The sequence below is a fragment of the Buceros rhinoceros genome, unplaced genomic scaffold, assembly GCF_000710305.1.
Source record: "Buceros rhinoceros silvestris isolate BGI_N320 unplaced genomic scaffold, ASM71030v1 scaffold9229, whole genome shotgun sequence".
Classification (NCBI taxonomy): Eukaryota; Metazoa; Chordata; class Aves; order Bucerotiformes; family Bucerotidae; genus Buceros; species Buceros rhinoceros.
In genome coordinates, this window is record NW_010429719.1 from 3,141 (window position 1) to 22,573 (window position 19,433).

The 19,433-nt window shown below is 46.3% G+C and overlaps 1 protein-coding gene across 1 annotated transcript; it reads left to right on the forward strand.

Moving 5' to 3' along the window:
• The first annotated feature begins 7,006 nt into the window (after positions 1-7,006).
• Positions 7,007-7,612, forward strand: ARL11 (ADP-ribosylation factor-like 11). Its single transcript, XM_010142751.1, is given in 1 exon segment — positions 7,007-7,612. A coding segment is annotated over 1 exon segment (606 nt).
• Positions 7,613-19,433: the final 11,821 nt, after the last annotated feature.

Below are 19,433 nucleotides of genomic sequence, written 5' to 3' on the forward strand. Positions count from 1 at the left end.
AGGAAGAGCTATTTAACAATCTCAGAAAAGAGAGTGGTAGTGTTAGGATAGGTAAGGAGGCCAAAGAAGATCAGTTTTGAATTGCTCTGAGGAGGCAAAAGCTGAATGTTAGGAGTCAAGGAGGAATAGATCAGTGAATTTAAGACATAAGAAGAAGGACCCGGAATGAGATTTCTAGCAGTACAGGCAGAAGAGTACAGAGCATCGCCAATTTATGTGGAAAAAAATAAAATTATTTGGGCAATAATTGAATACATGAGTCTACAGAGAGGACATGCATCCTGATAAAATTCTAAACAGCTTTGAAAATGATAAATTCAGAAATTGGACTAAAAATAATTGTGAAAAATGTTCTACAGTCATATACAAAAGATGTAGTAGTTCAAAGAGAAATCAAATCAAGGTAGCTACTTTTCATTTTCTTATCAGCTGTTGCAACACCTGGCAGCTAAGGGATGAGAACATAAGGGAAAACTCTGCTCCCTGATTTCTCCACATCTGCCTCGCTGTCTGTGTGCAGTGAGAGCTCCCAAGAGGGTGTCGGGGTGTCAGAGGGTGTCTGGCAGCCAGGATCTGTCCCACTGCCTCCAGCCAAGGAGCAGAGCAGGCTGGGGGGACTGGGCAGCCAGGGGCCGCCCCAAAAACAGAGCAAGCGGCACCTCTGTGGGGACAGGTGTCGGGGTGTCAGAGGGTGTCTGGCAGCCAGGATCTGTCCCACTGCCTCCAGCCAAGGAGCAGGCAAGCTGTGGGGCATTCAGGGGCAGCCCCAGTCCTGGGCATAAGGCACCTCCCTGAGAAAGGGGATGGGCTGAGGCCTTCATCTCTAAACATCTTCTCAACAAGTTTCTGTTCCAGCTGTGTGAGGCATACAGATGCATTAAGCAACACCAAAAAAAAAAAGCATCAGACCTTTCCCAGACAGCCTGGAGCCTATACCATGTCCTTTCAGGAGTACTGAGGCCAAACAAACCAATGCCGTATCATGGTTGACACTGTTTCAGGCAATGCTGGTCATTTACAATGAGGAGAACATTGCTCACAGAAGTTCAGATGGAGACTCTATTTGGACCTGTCCTGGGCACTTTTGACATTTCCAGGTATGAGGACCAGCTTACTGTGTCTGTTCAACCTGCTGTGAACACTGAGCCCAACCACAGAAGCTGAGCTTCTGTCATGCCACTGAACTCATCACAAGCAGGAGGCTGCTGGAGACCACAGCTACAGGTAGAGAAGGTCTTTGAGTTTTCCCATCTTGTAGTTTTCAAATCCAAACCTGTGACACAGGGAGAAACATGTGTGGTTGTTCTGCAAGGTAAAGCTCAGAAGTAACCTCTTCTCCTCACAGCTTAGCCGTGGTCGAGTGTTCAGTGCTCCTAGCCAAACACCTTTGGGCAACTGGCAGGCACCACAAACTGTATTTTTCCTTTTGCATTTTGTCCATCTCACTGACAGCAGGGTGTGCTGAAATGGAAAGCAAACAAACATCCAGCCCCTTCCATGATATTCCAGGGTGTGGAGCAGGGAGCAGAACCTCACATCTGTGGGTATGTGTGTGTCCTAGTGACTGCTGCCCTTCATCGCAGAGGTCATGGCAGGTTGGACAGGCAAGGACTAAGAAGAGAAAAGGACAAGCTTTCTTCTTTGAAAACTGTGACACGGCTTCAGTGAAGGCGTAGCAGGTGACTTTTTGTGCTCTCCGGCTACAGTCATACACTTCTGGGCAGAGTTAACTGTGATAAGGCAAGGCAAAGCTGATAGCATATTTGCCAGTTATGCTACCAAAAAGCATTTTCCTTCATCAAATGTTTGTCCCAAGAAGCAGGGGGCAACACAGACCACAGGATGATCTGGACTGTCAGAACAGTGTTCTATTTCCAATGTCACCAGCAATGCCCTGGAGATGCCAGCACATCACTCAGAGTGCTTGATGAACACCTGAAGGGCAGGTGCTTAACATCTGCTGTGAGTTTTCTTGTGTGAATCTTGTCACTCTGAATTTTTGGGAGTTGGTCAACAGCTTTGAGCAGTCACATGTTATCAAGAGATGTCACCACGGGCAGGCTTTCTAAGGCACATCAAAGCCTGTAGCTGTATTGTGTAGCTTTCAGGGTACACAAGCCAGCTTTTGAGTCTCTGGGACTCTGTCTCAGGAGGAAGCAGCTTGCCTTCAGCTGTCAGCTTTTACAGAATCACGGAACAGGTTAGAAGGGACCCTCTGGAGATCATCTAGTCCAACCCCCCTGCTAAAGCAGGTACCCATCGACCCTGATGGGACAGGCAGTTTCATGGCCACATGCCAAGGGAATCAGCATTAGTCTGTTAGTAGGAGAGCACTGGGGAAGAGCATGAGGTGAGTTTCCCATGGGTACGTGAGAAATTGGGGGCTGAAGAAAAGAAACAGACCAGGACACAGAAAAGAAAAAGATCAAACTTCTCTAAGGCTGGACCATCACATCTGGCTTTGTGGTGGCTTTAGGTCAAACCTAGTTGTCCTTTGCGGCTGTGCAAGGAGCTCTCACAGCCCAAACTCAGAAGAAATCCCCTTCAAGATGACTGCTAGCAAGTAGACAGGTGGTCTCTCTAGGTGAGCACATCCACCTGCATCCAGGGCCTGCCTCCTTCATCTCCCAGCAGGCTTTCCTGGCAGTTGCTAGTCTGAACATCCTCTGTCAGTGGTTTTTCCATGTATGATTTAGCACAGAGATGTTGCAGGATGCACTGCCAGGGCTGAGTGAATGAAAGCTCTGTTAGCTTTCCTGAGAGACAGAAGCAAGCCTGGGTGGGGAGGCACACTGCCTTCACTGGGCTGGGATCTACTTGTTGTCCAAGCGGGTGCCATTAGGATGAATGCTCACAGTAAGCACCAGTTTTATTCCTGTTATTCCTGGCTGTGCTGAGGGAGCTGCCTTCCAAAGATGTGACATGGGCTGGAGCAAACCCCCACCCCAGCTCCTTTCACCACTGGGCAGGAAAGTGCCCTCTGGGTTGTGCCTGTTAGAGGGGTGTGCTGGGGGGAAAGCACCCGTCTCCAGAGTTCCACAGCGTTGCTGCTAGCCCCTGGGTGGCTGGTTAGGGCCAGTGAGGCCCCTCGGTGCCCTGACACTCACATGGTTATTGTGAATATTATTTGGGTGAGACTTGTGAGGTCATTGAGAAATGACTCATGTTATACCCATATTAGCTGCGAAGAAATTCAGTTTTGGATGAAAAACTATTTATGATTAAAAACTATTTATAGTTTTAGTGAGGATAGTATTTTGGTTTTGGTGGCAAGGGGAACTAAGCTTTCACGTGCTTCTAATTACCTCTTTGAAGGAAAGGTCACTGCACGTCAAGTGGAGGAGACAGAGCAGTGGCTGCACAATGCCTGTGAGGCCGTTAATGGGAAGTGGTTTGCACACTAATAAAAGGGAAGGATTGACGTGCAGTTTGCCAGGAAGTTCTTGTCTCACTTTTGAGGATACCCCTGGTGGTGTGGTAAGGTGTAATAAGGGGCACTGCTTTCTTGAGAAGTGTTTTCTGGTGGACTCAGATGCACCTTTGCTACATGATTAACACTGATTTCCTGTGAATTCGTTAGAATTAGACCTACCTGCTTCAGAACTCACCCTGTTTAGGCGTATGGCATCACAGCCATAAAGACTATCTTGATAGCCATGCTAAGAATGTTGTGCTCAAACCCTGAGATGTCCAGGTCTCCCTAGGGAACCACTAACTATCAGCTTGTTCTCCAAAGCCTGTGTCTTGTGTCCTGCTGCATGTCATAGAATCACAGAATGGTTTGGGTTGGAAAAGACCTTTAAAAGCCATGGGCAGGGACACCTTCCACTAGGTCAGGTTGCTCAAAGCCCCATCCAACCTGGCCTTAAACATTTGTGATGATGGGTTAGGGTTAAGGTTAGGTTTGTGGGGCATTCACAACTTCTCTGGGCAACCTGTGCCAGGTTCTCACTACCCTTGTTGTAAAAAATTTCCTCCTTATGTCAAATCTAAATCTACCCTCTCTTAGTTTAAAATCTCCTTCTTCTTCCTGTCTGCACCCCATGGAGTGAGAGCAAAATGCTTTGACTGTGAATATAGCAATTTGGACAAAATTCCAGTTACTGGAATATTTAGGGCATGTGGAGGAGGGGGGATTCTCTCCTGTAGTATTAGTCCTAATTATTGCTCTTTGTGATGGATATTTAGGAATCCATGTCTAACAAACAGCAAACAAATAAATTGACTGAATTTCTATGAAATTATGAATTGAATTAGCAACCACTGTCTTTGCTTCTGTGAATTAGGTGACATGAAACATGGGGCGAGAACATTTGTTCTGCCTGCATAAGATGTAGCAGGGGTAAGGGCTGTCCTCATCTCTGGGCACAATTTCTGAATTATTTAGCATACGGCCTTTCTGCTCTGGCAATAGACTCACTCAGAGCTCATCTCATCTGCTTCTGCTTTCTTTTCTTCCATTCTTTCTTAAACAGACTTGCAGTTGCTCCCAAGTATCATTTATCGGCAATACTAGGCTTTTATAAGATAGCCGTGGGTGGAACAGACTCTGTAGGCACAGTTTGCACCCCATATTTGTAAAAATTGGCAGGAAGAAAGAAAATAGGCTGCGGTTCAATACATAGGGTATGAGACTCTACCAAAAAAATTACAGAGTTGTAGAATTGCTTTTATTTGCCCATGAATTACTCTATTCTGTGACACAGAAAACCTGTAGGCAATCTTTGATGAAACTGTACTCTAGTTACAGTCTTTATTCTGGCTTTATTTCTTCTTTTTTTTCTTTTTTATTTTTCCTTTTTTTTTTTTGTGCAGAAGCAGCTTACTTGTGTGGCATGTTTGAGTGATGCAATAAAGACTCCATCAGATCAGATTGCAAATACTCTGTTATTCATCAGATGGTAGAATCTCCACCCTTGCTTCCTGTGTCTATATTGTAATTTACTTAAAAGAAATTTCAGTGCTATGAATGTCTGGTCAGATGAAACAGGTGTGAGCCACAGCTTCCCATCAAGCCTCAGAGAAGATAAGCAGTAGCAAAGGCAGGAGGAACATCACAAGGTCAAGAGAAAATTCACTTGACGCACCGGTACATCAAAAAATACCAACTACATTGGTCCTAGAGCACAATGAAATACAAGGAAGAAGGTTTTCCCAAAATGGGGAACAAGCAGATTAAGATGCCAGACAACAAATTAACTTCATTTTAAAAATGAAGAACTCAAACAAATGTGTAACCCTCGAGCAGCAGCATGCTCTGCAGGGTGTGCAAACTGTTCCCTGAAGGACTGGGATCTGCTGTGCCTCGTAGTTCTCTTTTTCTATTCCCATCTAGAGAGCTTCTTGCTCTTTTTCCATTTATATACTGGTTTCAGAAAGATCACACATGAACATGTACTGCATGATTTATCATGTGCGTGGTGGTGCTGTTATACTGTTAGATTAACTCTGTCAACTGCTGTAAGTAAACATTAACTTTAGAATTAACCTAAAGCCTGACCATAGCAACATATCATAGATATCCACAAGCTGCACAAAGCTCGTGGAGGCTCGGTGCCAGCCAGTTCTGTGGGATAACTATGGGAGAGACGTGTAGCACAGAAATGCCTTGCAAAACGTGGTCTGTAGGAACCCTTGCAGTCCCATGCAGCCTGTTTGGGCTGGACATCTTGTTTTGTTTTGTTTCTCATTCATCTTTCTTTCTTTAGAAGATGGAAAACTGGCACATGTTGCCCCCAGGGTAAGAAATACGCCTCCGGCTGGCCACCAGTGATCTGGTCACTGAGGAGGCTTGTGCTGAACTTCATGCCCAGCAACGGTGACTTGTGACATGGAGACGTCATACGGAGATCACTGCTGAGGAAAGAGCATCTCCCGCAGACGCGTGGCCGTCCCCTGCGGTCCTAGGGAAGCGCAGATGAACGACATTTCCTTCCTCATCCTCAAATAAAGGTGGCTGGCGAGCAGCTCTGCTCACGATGTGAGATTTGCAGCTGCTTTCAGGTCTGCTTACCTCTGAGCAGCCTTCTAGGAGCAAACCGCAACCGATAAAGAAGGTAAATACGGCTCTGCTGGGACTCTGCCTGGCTGTCATCAGCTGCTCTTGCACAAGCAACTCTGGGAGCTGTTTCAGCAGCACATTTTTGCCTCTGGCATGTAAAGTTCAAGTGGTGCTGTCTTGTTAAACCTTTCTCCCTTCTTTTAGGGGATTTTTTTTACACCCTCAGCCACAGAGGACTGACTTTGCTTCACTTACTTACAACAGCTAAAATGTAGTAAATACCTTGAGGTAAAGAATCTTACAGATTTTTCACCCCAGGAAAGGCATTTTGAGTAGTCATATTTCAATGAGACATTACAAATCCATGCTTGTGTGCATTTTTTCAAATTGCTGTCATTACAACAGGTAGTAAAAGCTGATGCTACAGAGGCTGATTTTGTACTTTTCATCATAGGACTGGCAGAAAAATTGTCAGTTGTCTTGTTGCTCATGTTTAAATCCACATCCTTAAGCCATGACTCAGCACGTTCTCAGAGTAACCCTGGTCTGAAACCCAGGTTCCTCCTTGTTCTGTCCTGCCGGGGGTGGATTTCCCCTGCAGAAGCCAATGAACAAAAGCTCATTTATTTCTGTACGTGACAAGGAGGAAACTTGCTCCGCCATCTCCCCACCTCTTCCTGCGAAATGTTGGCTCTCTTCTGCGCTGATCACTTCAGGTAGCGAGTGAAAATGGAAGTGAGCGGCAGCAGAGCTGAGGTATAGAAATTGATGTTTTGAACGGCGCTCTCCGGCTCCACTGCACTCCTCATAAATAATAGCTCTCATCTCATTTTAGCTACAAAGAGAAGCAAAAGCAAGCTGCCTCTGTCTTTCTTCAGCGAACCTAAGGTGCTCTCTCGGAGAGGTAGGACTGAGCGCTCTGTTATTGACTGACATTATTGAGGAAATACACTCGCTTGCTTTTCTTGGCTGCAATTTTTTTGACACGGTTACAGCAACATCTTGATGGGGAAGCTGATCTCTAAAGGCCAGCACAAAAAAGATGCTCGAGTTGTCATGCTTGGCCTCGACTTTGCTGGCAAATCCACCCTTCTGTACAAACTGAAGAGCAGCCATGCTGTGGAGACCTGTCCAACGGTGGGCTTCAATGTGGAATCTCTGCAAACACCCTGTCACATATCCTTCAACCTCTGGGATGTTGGCGGACAAGAGAGCCTGCGGGCTAGCTGGCCTGACTACCTGGAGGGCACCAACACCCTCATCTTCGTGCTCGACAGCACAGACACGGCCCGGCTGCCCGAAGCGACAGCAGCACTGGAGGAAGCCCTGAGCCACCCCAGCATGGCTGGTGTCCCCATCCTTCTCCTAGCCAACAAGCAGGACATGCCAGGAGCGCTGGCTCCTGCTGAGCTGGGGGAGAGGCTGCAGCAAGGGCGGCTGGCAAGGTGCCGCTGGGTGCTCCGGGGTTGCAGTGCCCACACTGGCCAGGGCGTGCAGGAAGCCCTGGCTGTCCTAGGAGAGCTGCTGCGGGGTCCAGAGTAGAGCTACACATCCCAAGAGCAGCCCCTCGCAGCACCAGTGGGGAGAAGTCGAGCTCCAGAGCAAACCTGAACCTCAGGTGGACCCTTCCCACTCATCTCTGCCAGCAGCTTTGCCACAGAGGATCCCAGCCTCCGGGTACCCCCTAGAATGAGCAGACCTGCACCTGACACGTACTGCGAAACACCCAGCCGCTTACCACCGAAAACCACCATGAAGACCTCCAAGCAAAACTCCCATCATGGAGCATTTTTGGCCTTGTCTTTTGGACTCTCACGACCAGCTGCAGCTTGTCCCGTGTCACCGTGCTCTGCTCATCCATTATGTGCACGTCCAGTGCCTCAGCAGGGATACTTCTTGCCAGAGCAGTATAAATTGTAACAGAGATGCGCACAAGGAACAGAGAGGATTATTTTCTTTCCATGGCTCCCCGCCCCAATGCAGCTATTGTGATGGGGTGATCCCCATGGGGGGTGTTTGAACATGCCCCATGCTGCTTCTCACTCGGCTCAAACCACACATTCATTAGCTGGAAAAGCAGCAGCTGCTAAAAGGGAATGGCTGAACTGGAGCAGCATGAATGCGGGACGAACAACCAACGGCTAATTGGTTTTAATGCGGCATCTGCGGGTAGAATCTTCAAGCCATGGATGTAAGTTGGGATTGGATGGCGTAATGTGGTTCAAGAGGTGTATATATTAATTTCTGCATTTCTTTCTTTTTTGTCTTTCTTTTCTATTTGTTATTTTTATCAAAGACTGGTTTCATGAAAGTGGTACCTCAATTTCCTTGGATTATATTTAAAGAAACCAAATCTGACTTCTAGATGCTTGGAAACACATTTGCATGGACAGATGACCTCTAAATATCCTCATGGTGACCTGAACAGCCAAGATGAAGCCCTGTCTCTCAAACATTTTGAAACTGGATGAGGCCGCTCTACAGGCAATGGTTGGTAACCATGGGCACCTATGGGCACAGATAAGTTGGTGACCAAATGTTGTCCACACTCAGCTGCCTCCAGGGCAGCCAAAATGCTCCTGTCAGCTTACAACGGGGACGGGTCCTTTGTTGTAGTGATGGTCTTTGTCTGATCCTGTTCAACCTACCATTGGAAAGACCTGAGGGCAACCTGTACCCAAAAATCTGTTACTTAGGGTTAAAATTAAGAAATTTCATAGTAATCCTTACTTTATTATGAAATGCATGAAAGTGGTTGGGGAAAGGGAGAGAAAGAACACAAAATTCTCAGGCAGCAGAAGTCAGCTGCTTTCAAGGAAGGACTTGTCCAACCTAGAAACACCAAGGAGAAATATATGGTGAAATCCTCTGCTGTTCATGCTAGAGCGTTTTGCAGTCGTTAAGAAATTTATAACCCAGCTGTTACTGGTGCTGCTATTAGCCTCTTTTCATAGAGGGCAGCAGCTGGAGTAGAGAGCTTGAATGGTCATGAAGAAATAGAATCCAACATTTATAGGAAGGTCTCAATAAAAGAAATCCTTTCCAAGGGAAAAAGTCACATTCTTTAAGCTGTGTTAATTTAGAAGAACTATAATATGCTATAAAATAGTGTTCCGGCGTTGATCTGGCCTAAGTGATCATGGTTATATGTATATTTAAACAGCACTGAATGGTATAATTAATTAGAGGACAAACCTGTGTGCATAGTAAGGAGGACAAAATCATGGCTTTAAGTCTTTGCAGTTATCATAAGCAGGTTGATCTACCTTTGGCTTGTTGTAGGTGGTTGGTATTTGCTTCTAACACACAAGTCTCCCATGTACGTGTCGGGTGTTTATGACTGTCAGAGCCAGACCAAGCAGGTTTTGTGAGAGACCACATGTGCAAATACCTGGACAGAGATGAACGAACAAACTCAGGTCATCTATGCCACCCAGTTACCAATACATGAAAAAAGCCGCATCTTCTTGGGGCCCATCTGGCCGTTTTGAGCACCAGTCCTAGAGGCACAATGCACTGTGTTGCATTGCCGTGCTAAAATAATTCTCCTTGTTGAGTTCACTGGAGTTTTGGTCTTGCATCTCACAGGGTACAAAGCTGAGTACTGTACATTATTAGGGTGAGGGACTGGCAATAGTTTAAACTCAACACAGGCTGAAGGGTTGTCCTGATGATGTTTTACTCTTAATTGGCTCTCGATGTGTGCATTTGACTCTCCAGGATCGTCTGCTGGTGGTTAAAACAGGCACTGAAGATTTCCCATCCCCCGTGAGTGTTTTTAAAGCCCTTTAAAGATAAAAAAATAAGGTCCTCTGGCAGCAAATAGAGGTAACCACTAGCCTTTGGTAGATGCCACCAATTAAAAATTAAAATAGCGAGGTAGGAAGTGGGGAAGAAGGGGTTGTTCTTGGCAGAGGGAACCCTGAGTGCCCAGAACTGATGAAGCAACATCCTGGTTACTGAGAGTGTCTCACTTCCCCTGAAGCAGTAATTTGGCAAAATACCCCATCTCATGAGGCATCATGTGATTTACCATCCTTGTGTCCTGGACTCAGGCTTTTCTAGATGCTCAGTCACATTACTCAGCTCATTTATGCCATTGTTAGAGACAGTCAAAACAATGCTGGGACATAATATTTGAAACAGCAGCACACAGTTTACTTCTAATTATTTTCTCTTTTCCCCTGTGTTGGAAAGCATGTTAAAGCAAGTCAGTCTAATGAGCCCCGCACCGCTCGAATCAAACGCTTGCAGGGTGCTCACCCAACAGCACTTAAATGCTTCGGTGTCAAAACTCCTGCCGGGTTCAAAGGGAGGAGCAGGGAGGTTTGCAGGAAGAAGGCCCCTCCAGGGAGGGAAGGTGGTTACCTCTTTTTCTTGGTAATCCTGCAGGAGAGACTCTGGAGCTCCAGAGGAAGCGGTGTTAACCCCTTAATCATCTGCGGTGTTAACCCCTTAATCATCCTGGACTTCAGCCAGGAGGGCACTCTTAAACCTACTCTTTCCATCTTCCTGGGTGTGTGATAGATGTCACAGCTTCTGCACAAAATAACACAGCTTCTCACTTAGTACCAAGCAAAAGGAAAATCCTTAGACACTTCTTTGTTTCAGATTCCTCACAAATTCGAAGTGTCCTTTGGGTTACTGGCCCCAGAACCCGCTCCGGTTGTTCAAGATCCCTTTTTAGCAGCTTTTCTGGATACTAAGTCCATCCACTTGCTATCCCTGACACTGGCTGACTCAAAGCCAACAGGAGAAGTTTGGAACAGCAGGCTGTTTCTCTTTTCTTTCTTTTTTGTTTCTTCAGCAACAAGTATTTATTTGGCTCTCTTTATAAAGGATGGGTATTGCTTCAGAATAGTTTCACTGCTGTTTTTTACCCCACCACCGTTATTACAACTTGCATCCTGCCTCCATACTCTGCTAGTAGCTTCCTGCAGTTTCATCAGCTCTCTTTAACTGACCTGGTCAGCATTTAATGTGGTCTGCTTTTCCATGATCTTGAATCTGGTGGTTATGAGCTAAACCTACTGGCAAAAGTGGCCAACTCATAGGATAGTAAGAGTTTTGGGAGGGACATCTGGTCCAGTCCCCTGCTTGAAACAGGTGGCTCGAGGCCTAATGCAGCAGTTTTGAATGTCTCCAAGGACAGAGGTTCAAGAACCCAAAACCTTTAGAGGCACTCTGGTATGTATTAACCTCTACAGTCTTGTAACTGTAATCCATAATCGTGCATTAATCTTTCCAGTTACCTTTCCTCTGAGAAAAGCCATACTGCTAAGGAGCTGCCTTTGCTCGGAGCCATCTGAACAGCCTCCTCGCCCAGGGCCGTCAGCTCCTTCAACCCTGAGACCTCCCATCCCTTCTCTGCTTTGGGGGGATCACTGCAGCAGGAGCTGCCTCCATGTCGTGCTGCTTCCTTCCAGGACACCAAGACAGTTGGGTCATCTTTCACACTGTTTGTGAAAGGGCAGAGCTAATTACTCACTGATTTTACTGACCTTTCTGTGGAACTGGTTTTTAAAGCAGCTTCAACAAATGCTTTTTGTGTCTATGAACTCAGCACAGATTTATTTTTTAATTTCTGACAAGAAGTTTTGCATCTATCCCCAGAGAGAAAGCAAGCAGTGAGCTGGAAAAAAATTCTTCAGCGTTAACTAGTACAGGAAGGACAATTCACCTTTTCCTCTTCTCATCAGTACAGGAAGGAAGATTCACCTTTTCCCTGGTCTCTCTCCAATTTCCATATTTCAGCCAGACCACGACGCAGGACGGTTTATACTTGTGCGTTAGCTGATTTCTGCTCTTGGCACCATTCCTCTGTTTTTGGATGGACCTACATGCCATTTGCCCTGCAGTTACTGACGGGGCTTCTCTGATGGGTTTCACCACGGTCTTGCTGAAGGGCCTGAGATCAGAGGGGAACCAGGTGATCCCATGGCTGCAGAGCGAGGGTATGAACAGTTGCCAACGAACTATTTAAAGAGGGAACAGGCAATGAGGGGGCATGTGGGAGGGAGCTGTGACCAGCTCTAACACTGGGGGAAGAGTGTTTGGGCAGCAACTAGAGATCTGGAAAATGCCTAGGGGAAGAGTGGTCAATAGGAATTTTTTTAAAAACTAAGAAAAGCTTTCTTTTCAAATACAACATGAAAAAAAGATTGCAAAACAACTCTTTTGTTAGGAGACAGGCTGTATAATGCAGTGGAATGCCTTAATTATCACTTTAATACACCTAACAGCTGTAAATTAATTTCCTCCTCTTAAAGAAACCTTGAAATACCACCTATAAAGATTCACCACATGTAACTTACCGAGCAAAAGCAAGAAGTAAAACCACATGTGATGCCACCTCTTAAAAAATAATTAACAGTCTTTGCTAAATGGTATTAAAACCCAGTCATGCAATTATAACTGAGACTAACGACAAACTGTAGTTCAAAACATTTCAGCCTTCAAAGCGTTAGTTAACTGGCCCTCATCTAAACTTTTGGATACTTAATTTTTTCATGATGAGTTTGCTCGAGTCGCAGCCCTGAGCTTGCTGTCTGGTCTGGATAGCGTTAAAAATGCCAGCTGAAGGCTGGGATTTGGGATAGGACCTCAGCGATGCGTCCATGGCTGGGAGCGTGTCATCCCCCCACCTTGTACTTCACACGACGTGATTTGCATAAAATTCCTGCAAAAAGGAAAGAAGATGAATTAGCCAACTGCTGTGAAAGGCGATGCCAGCCTGGACCAGGAAAGCACATCCCCCTCTGCCCAAGTCCCTGGCTGCCTCTGTGTGGTTGAACCAAAAGCATAAACCTCTGCTCCAACCCAATCCGACACGTGTCACCTCCAAATCCCTAATGCTTTAAATCAGTCCAGCACCATCAACATCTTGTCTGCCTGTTGCTGTGAGAAACAGTCTCCCTGGAGCTCCTAGAGCTGATGAACCATTCTTAAATTCTCCCTTAGGTCTCAGGTTTTTATTCAAGTTTTTTGGCCTGTGAGGCTAACCACGTTTGGTTGTGGCAATGAGGGTTTTTTCAACAGGCCACGACCGCTCACACAAACAAAACCTGCTTGGTGATCAGCGGATCTGCAGTAACGCTCTGCTTTGCCTGGGATGTAGAAGCAGCACTTGCTTTTGAACCAAACCGTGGCAAGGTTACGAAGCCACCGTTTTCTGCAGTGGGAGGACAAACTCACACGGGCCTGTGTGAGGTTTCGTAATGGAAGGGATGGAGTTTAGAAAGACCAAACTGGAGGTTTCCTTGGGAAGAAAAATACCAGCTGAGAGCAGAGCTGGGGCCCTTATTTCCCGGGGTGTATGATCAGGTGAGGGTCTGTTCTGCGCACTTTACACCTCATTATTTTCTGGCTTTTGACAGTGCTTAGCAGTAGTCCTGCTCTTTGATAATAGCATAAATGAAGACCAATGCTAAAAGTCCATCCCCCAGCACAGGCAGTATTTCCAGAGGCACAAGGTTTGGGCCAGTAAAGGGCCGGAGCAGGGGTCAGGCACCACACCCATAGTAAGGTATTGTCAAGGGTTAGGGCCGGACCAGCCCCTAGATGAATGACAGATGCTCTCTATTAACTCCTCTCCCTCCCCAAAGGGGAGTAGAAAGAAAATAAGAGAGACAGACTTATGGATTGGAAAACTAAACCTGCTTTAATAAAAATAATAACAATAAAATTAAATACATACAAACCCAATATTGAACCCAACACCCTGATGGCAATTACTTCACTGTCACCGCTGATGCTGTGGGCAGGCACTGGGGAAGGCCCAGGCTGGACTCCGCAGCAGATGAGGACTGGATGCAGCAGCTGGATTCTGGAACTGGATTCAGAAATGCACAGATTGGGATCAAAGGCAGAATGGACAGAGTCCTCCTTGGTCACTGGCCATTGAAGAACAGAGATTGACCCTTGTGACCCCTCAGCTTTATCCCGAATATGACATCTATGGGATGGAACACCTTGCTGGTTAGTTTAGGATCACCTGTCCTGTCAGCTCCTCCCTGCAGCTGCAGCCTCTCACTTACTGCACCCCCACCATGGGACACAGGATTTAGCAGTGACCTTAGTCTGCACAGGAGCAAGTGTAAGCAAGAGCCTTCTGCACCCCAGCCCCTGGCAGTGACTGTAAACATCAAGTGTTGTCACTGCTAGAAGCAGACACTGTCTGCAGAAATACGCCGTTAACTTCAGCGAGTGCCGTCACTTAGAAGAGACTGAGGTGGAAAGTGAAATCACTGACCAGAATGAGTTCTGTGCTAACTCAGACCAGGACAGGTGTGTACACAGCACGCCTCAGTGCTGAGCTTTCACAAGGATGGAGAAGTAGCTTCCTCTGTTCCTGGGTGAAGGTCAATTAGAGAGGCAAAACATGACAGACCATTCCTGAGGATGCCCCATTTCTGCAAGACTGGATGGACCCATCACCAGCAAAGCAAGGGAAACCCAACAAGGAAGAGCAGATTTGCAGACTGGGCTACAATTGTGGGAATGTGGTTCCAAGCGTCCAGAGCTGCCCTGGGAGGGGTGGGGACAGTATTTGCCACATCCCCAAGAAAAAGCAGCTCTTCAAAGACAGCTCATGGGAACGACTGGGAGGACAGGGGATATGTCCTGGTGGAGGTGGCAGCAGGCTTTGTGCAACGTGGGTACCATGGCCCAGCAGGAAGGCACTGGTATGGCTCCTTGGTTCCCCCTGGGCCTTCTCCCTTACAGACACCTTTATGGTCCTGTATTTTCTCCCTGGGAAGAAGCACCTGTGATTTATTTACGTCAATCAGATGTCACTCTATCTTTGATAAAGAAAACGGCTTCGATATGTTTGTTGTTCTTTTCTGCGCCATATCTTCACCCATATAAAAAAATGTCTCACGTTGCTATCTGTCCCCCCAGACCATCAGCAGAGCTAACGGATGACCTTGTTGTTCCTTCCCCTAGCTAGCGGAAGACGCCATTAGCCACTTCCATTGCTGCATGGGTGCTCACGCACTGCTGCTGACAGGAAAGAACCAATGCAGGGAAATTGCAGAACAGGTCCTTAGAGCATTAACTCTCTGGGAAAGATCGGGGACTCGCCTGAAGGAGCAGCAGAAAATGCCCCAGACTGGCTTATGGCAGCCTGTGCCTTACTGTGTCCCCAGGACTGGCCCTGGCTCGCCCTGCTTTTGCCCGCCCCTTTGATCTCGTCACCGACCGGCAGCAGTCTGCCGGGATGCAGTCTCCCACCTCACAGTTCATAGCCACTACAGCTCCAACCACACAGGAGCATCTCACAGTCTCTGCTGTCTTCCTCGTGGGAGACACATCCTAATTAACTTATTTCAGTCTCATTTTGGTGCTGGAACTTCACGGAGTTTCTTGCCATTTTCTTGAAGGTGATGCGCCCCAGGAAAGAAAACAGGCACAAAGACAGAGCTCTTGAAAACACAGTGGCTGTGAATTTCAAGACTGCATGCTACGCCCACGATGCTAGCACAGGCACTGCACTAAAAGTCACGTCAACCTTTTAAAGAAGAGAAAAGACAAAGCACCCAATGTGAATAATGCATCTGTAAAAAAAAAAAAAAAAGCAAGCAAACCAAACCCTAAAACCAAGGACAGTGCAGGAAGCTTCAGCTGCAAAACAAAAGCTACGCCCAAACCTGATTAAAGTCATCAGCTACAGAGTCAAGTAAATTAAGAAGTTGGGATCAGACTGGTTTTGCCATGTCCTGCCTGGATTTTTGTTTATTTCTCCCAGTTTGGGTCACAGCACTGCACATCCCTCTGGACAGTGCCTGAACCCAGCACGTTCAGTCCATGGGGAATAAGCCACAGCCAATACTGCAGTGATGCTCCACACTGCAGCTTCAGGACAAGATCTTCCCTGAAAGAGAAACTAACACTGCTCCATACATTTTCATTTTAATTTTTTAAAGGTTTAGAAGCAGTGAAATAAAAATAATTTTTAAAAGCTACAGTAATATTTCTAAGAGGCTTTGTCATTCCAGGTTTTTGGTGATGCTCTCCTGAAGCAGTTGCAGGAACAGTCAGTGGGAGTCTTGAAGCGCAAAAGCTGACCCCAGGCTATGTCAAGAAGAATCAGGGAGTTTAATAAACTTCCATTTCTAAGCCTGTGGGATTCACATTTTCAAATTTTCTCTCACATCTTTAAAGGCCAAACCTTTCTTCTATCAGATTGAGGCCAATATGCAACTGCTTAGTTCAGTAAAACTCCTGAAGTGTTTCAAGAGCTCAGATGTTGACTGAAACACCAAATACAGAGAAAACTGTGACCACTACAAGCAGTGATTTCTTCCCTTTCCATCAGCTTTTAATATCTGAAGCACAGACCTCCAGCTGAGCTCCCATAAAACACATCCCCGTGTATTGATGGACACACAAAGCCCAGCACAGTCACTTGGCTCCACGCTGCTCACAATGACATCGGGTATAAAAACCCAGCAGCTGGACAGCAGGGAGAGCAGGAACATGCTCCTGCTTCAGGAGCGAGACGCCACTTTGCTAAATACTCCCCTTGGACTGTCCCCTTTTCTCAGCAGAGGGTTAAATGTTTCAGCACAAAGCCCCGAAATGCTGAGATCACAGTCAGAGCTGGCAGCGAGTGTTATCACCAAGGGTCCAACACAGCGTCTGCACATCCAGCTCCTTTTAAGCGTTCACAAACAGGCCCTTTAGACTGAAATTTTTCCATGTGAGATGTAGGCGTCAGCACATGTTTTAGCAGCAGTTGGACCATTTTTTTTTTCCACTTCCAAACATACAGAGAAAAGGCAGGGTTTTAACCGCTTATTTTTTTTATTTTTAGTATTTGTTCTAAACCAGTAAAGGCAATGGCTCAGAGATGTGAAACACAAAAACTGGAAAACCACCTTTTTTGACAAAGCTACACATTTTTGGCAATTTTGTACGTATTTGATTAAAACATGAGGAGCTGGTAAGTTCAAAGGCTCCGCTACATAGGTTTCATCCCCTGAGATTTCCTGTGTGCTGCCGTGCCTCAAACGACAAAACCCAAGAGCACGCAAACCGTTCCCAGAGAACTAATGTTAAATACTCTCGTGCTCACAGGTACAGACCTCACTGCAATTGTTCCTCCCGTAAGCTAGTCACCACGGCAAGCAGAACAGGAGCACTTTATCCCTTATTTTCAAAATTATAAAATCAGGCAGTATCTCGCTTTCAGGGAGCTCTACCAGGACATAAAGAATGAAATGCGGGGGGAAAACATCAAATGGAAAGCAACAGTGATGGCTCTAATCCCAGGGCAAGAGGTGCAGCCTCCCTAGCACAGAACTAGAATTGAACTTGCTGAAGCCACTAGCAAAATATTTCTATTTCATCCTCTCTTTTCACATACAGAGAATCTGCAGGGGATCATTTTAGAAACAAGCCCTATGAGGAGCAGCTGAGGGAACTGGGGTTGTTTAGCCTGGAGAAAAGGAGGCTGAGGGGAGACCTTACTGCTCTCTACAACTGCCTGAAAGGAGGGTGTAGTGAGGTGGGGGCTGGACTCTTCTCCCGTGTGACAAGTGACAGGATGAGAGGAAATGGCATCAAGTTGCACCAGGGGAGATTTAGGTTGGACATCAGGAAAAATTTCTTCACCAAAAGGGTTGTGAAGCATTGGAACAGGTTGCCTGGGGAGGTGGTGGAGTCCCCATCTCTGGAGCTTCTTAAAACCCATGTGGATGTGGTGCTGAGGGACATGGTTTAGGGACCCTGGCAGTGCAGGGGTAACGGTTGGACCTGATGATCTTGAAAGTCTCTTCCAACCAGATGATTCTGTGATCTGGCTTCATGAGGGAGGGTTAAGAAAAAAAAAAGCGGGGGGGGCACTAAAGGTGATCAGTTTGCAAATATAGTGCAGACATGAGCTCCGTTATGCTTCATTTCAGCACATTAGAGAAATCCAACCACCAGTTTTCCACAGGACCCCATTTAGTAAAGAGGATGGTTACTTAACTTACCTGATGTACACTGAGCAAACTGGAAGACTAACCTCCTCCTGCAGTTCCCTCGCTGTGTCCAGGGAAGAGCCTTCCTGCAGGGTATTTTGGCTCTGTGGTTGCATGGTGACATTCACCCTGTTTCACTGCTGATGGGTGAAGGCAGAAAGCCGTAAAGACTTTATCCTTCATTTTAAAAAGCAATAACCATAGGTTTAATATTCTTAGATGTGATACACAAGGCTGTAATGTCCCCATCGTACTTTCTTTAAAACTAAGGTTGGAACAAAACAGCTCCTAGGTTCCTTTAGAAACTTGTACGCTGCTCAAGAAAGCTGTGCCATGAATGCACCTGAAAAGGAAGCTGCTCGTGCGGCTGCAGTGGCAGCCGGACATCTCCAGGTCTAAGCCAGCAGCATGGATCAGACCTGCCTGTTACCACTTCTGCAGCAGGATAACGTACACACAAACCAGACTCACGAAAGCGCAAAGCTGCCCTGGTTCGTAACTCCGCATCTCAACATGAGCAGTTTTCCTGAGCAGCCCGGAGCAATGCACACCCTGAAACAGAGCCAGGCAGCTCTGGCGGTTCCAGCTCACCCTGCCCATGCTGCCTTGGAGGTGACGGTGGCAATCGTGACAGTTCGGCAAACTCTCCCAACGCTTTGCCTGTTGGAGCCTACAGTTTTCCACTGGATTTTTTTTCCCTTTTCCTCCTGAGAAATACTTTCTAATGGCTTGGCATGATTTGTTGTCCCACTTATGTCTGAACAGAAGCGTAATTATGTCACAAAAGGGAGTAATTTTTAATGCAACAAACCAGAAGAAACAGTGCAACGAGGCTGCTTTAGTAGAAAGGACTAGTTTGAAACACACTCAATCCAGAGGGCATTATAGATCAGGTTAGAATAACAAAACAGGCCTGAACTATCATTCAGTCTGCTGAGATTTAAAACAAATAATTTAAGAGGATCCCCTGACAGGCACATTTTACTTATTTCTGTTTAGCAGACAAAACAAAGAAAATGGAACTGTTGTCTATATTTTTAGAAGTATGGGGAACATTAAAATATCCTCCAGGTTTTATTCTAAGCAAGATGCCTCTTAAAATACAGCGTTCTTTATTCCAATGTGGTCTTTCAAGTCATCTAGGTAGGACCTGCTGGAGGATTAACAGGTTGCAAAAAACCAACAAGTTCGAGAGTTTCATTTCAACTGAAAGCTGAAGAGATCGAAGAGACTAAACTGCTTTTGCAAGTGGGAGTTGGGTTCTTTTGAAATCTTTATTTGCAAGGTTTAAATATGGCACTGAAAGCTCATCTCCATCTCCAACCTACCCACAGAGAGAGGGGCTTCTCCAGGTGACTCACTCAACTGACAGCAAGGACAGCAAAGCCACAGGTGCAGAGTCACAGGCACCCTTCAAGCAGTTTAAGAGGTTTTCCTCCATTGGTACTGTCATGTAATTAAAGCAG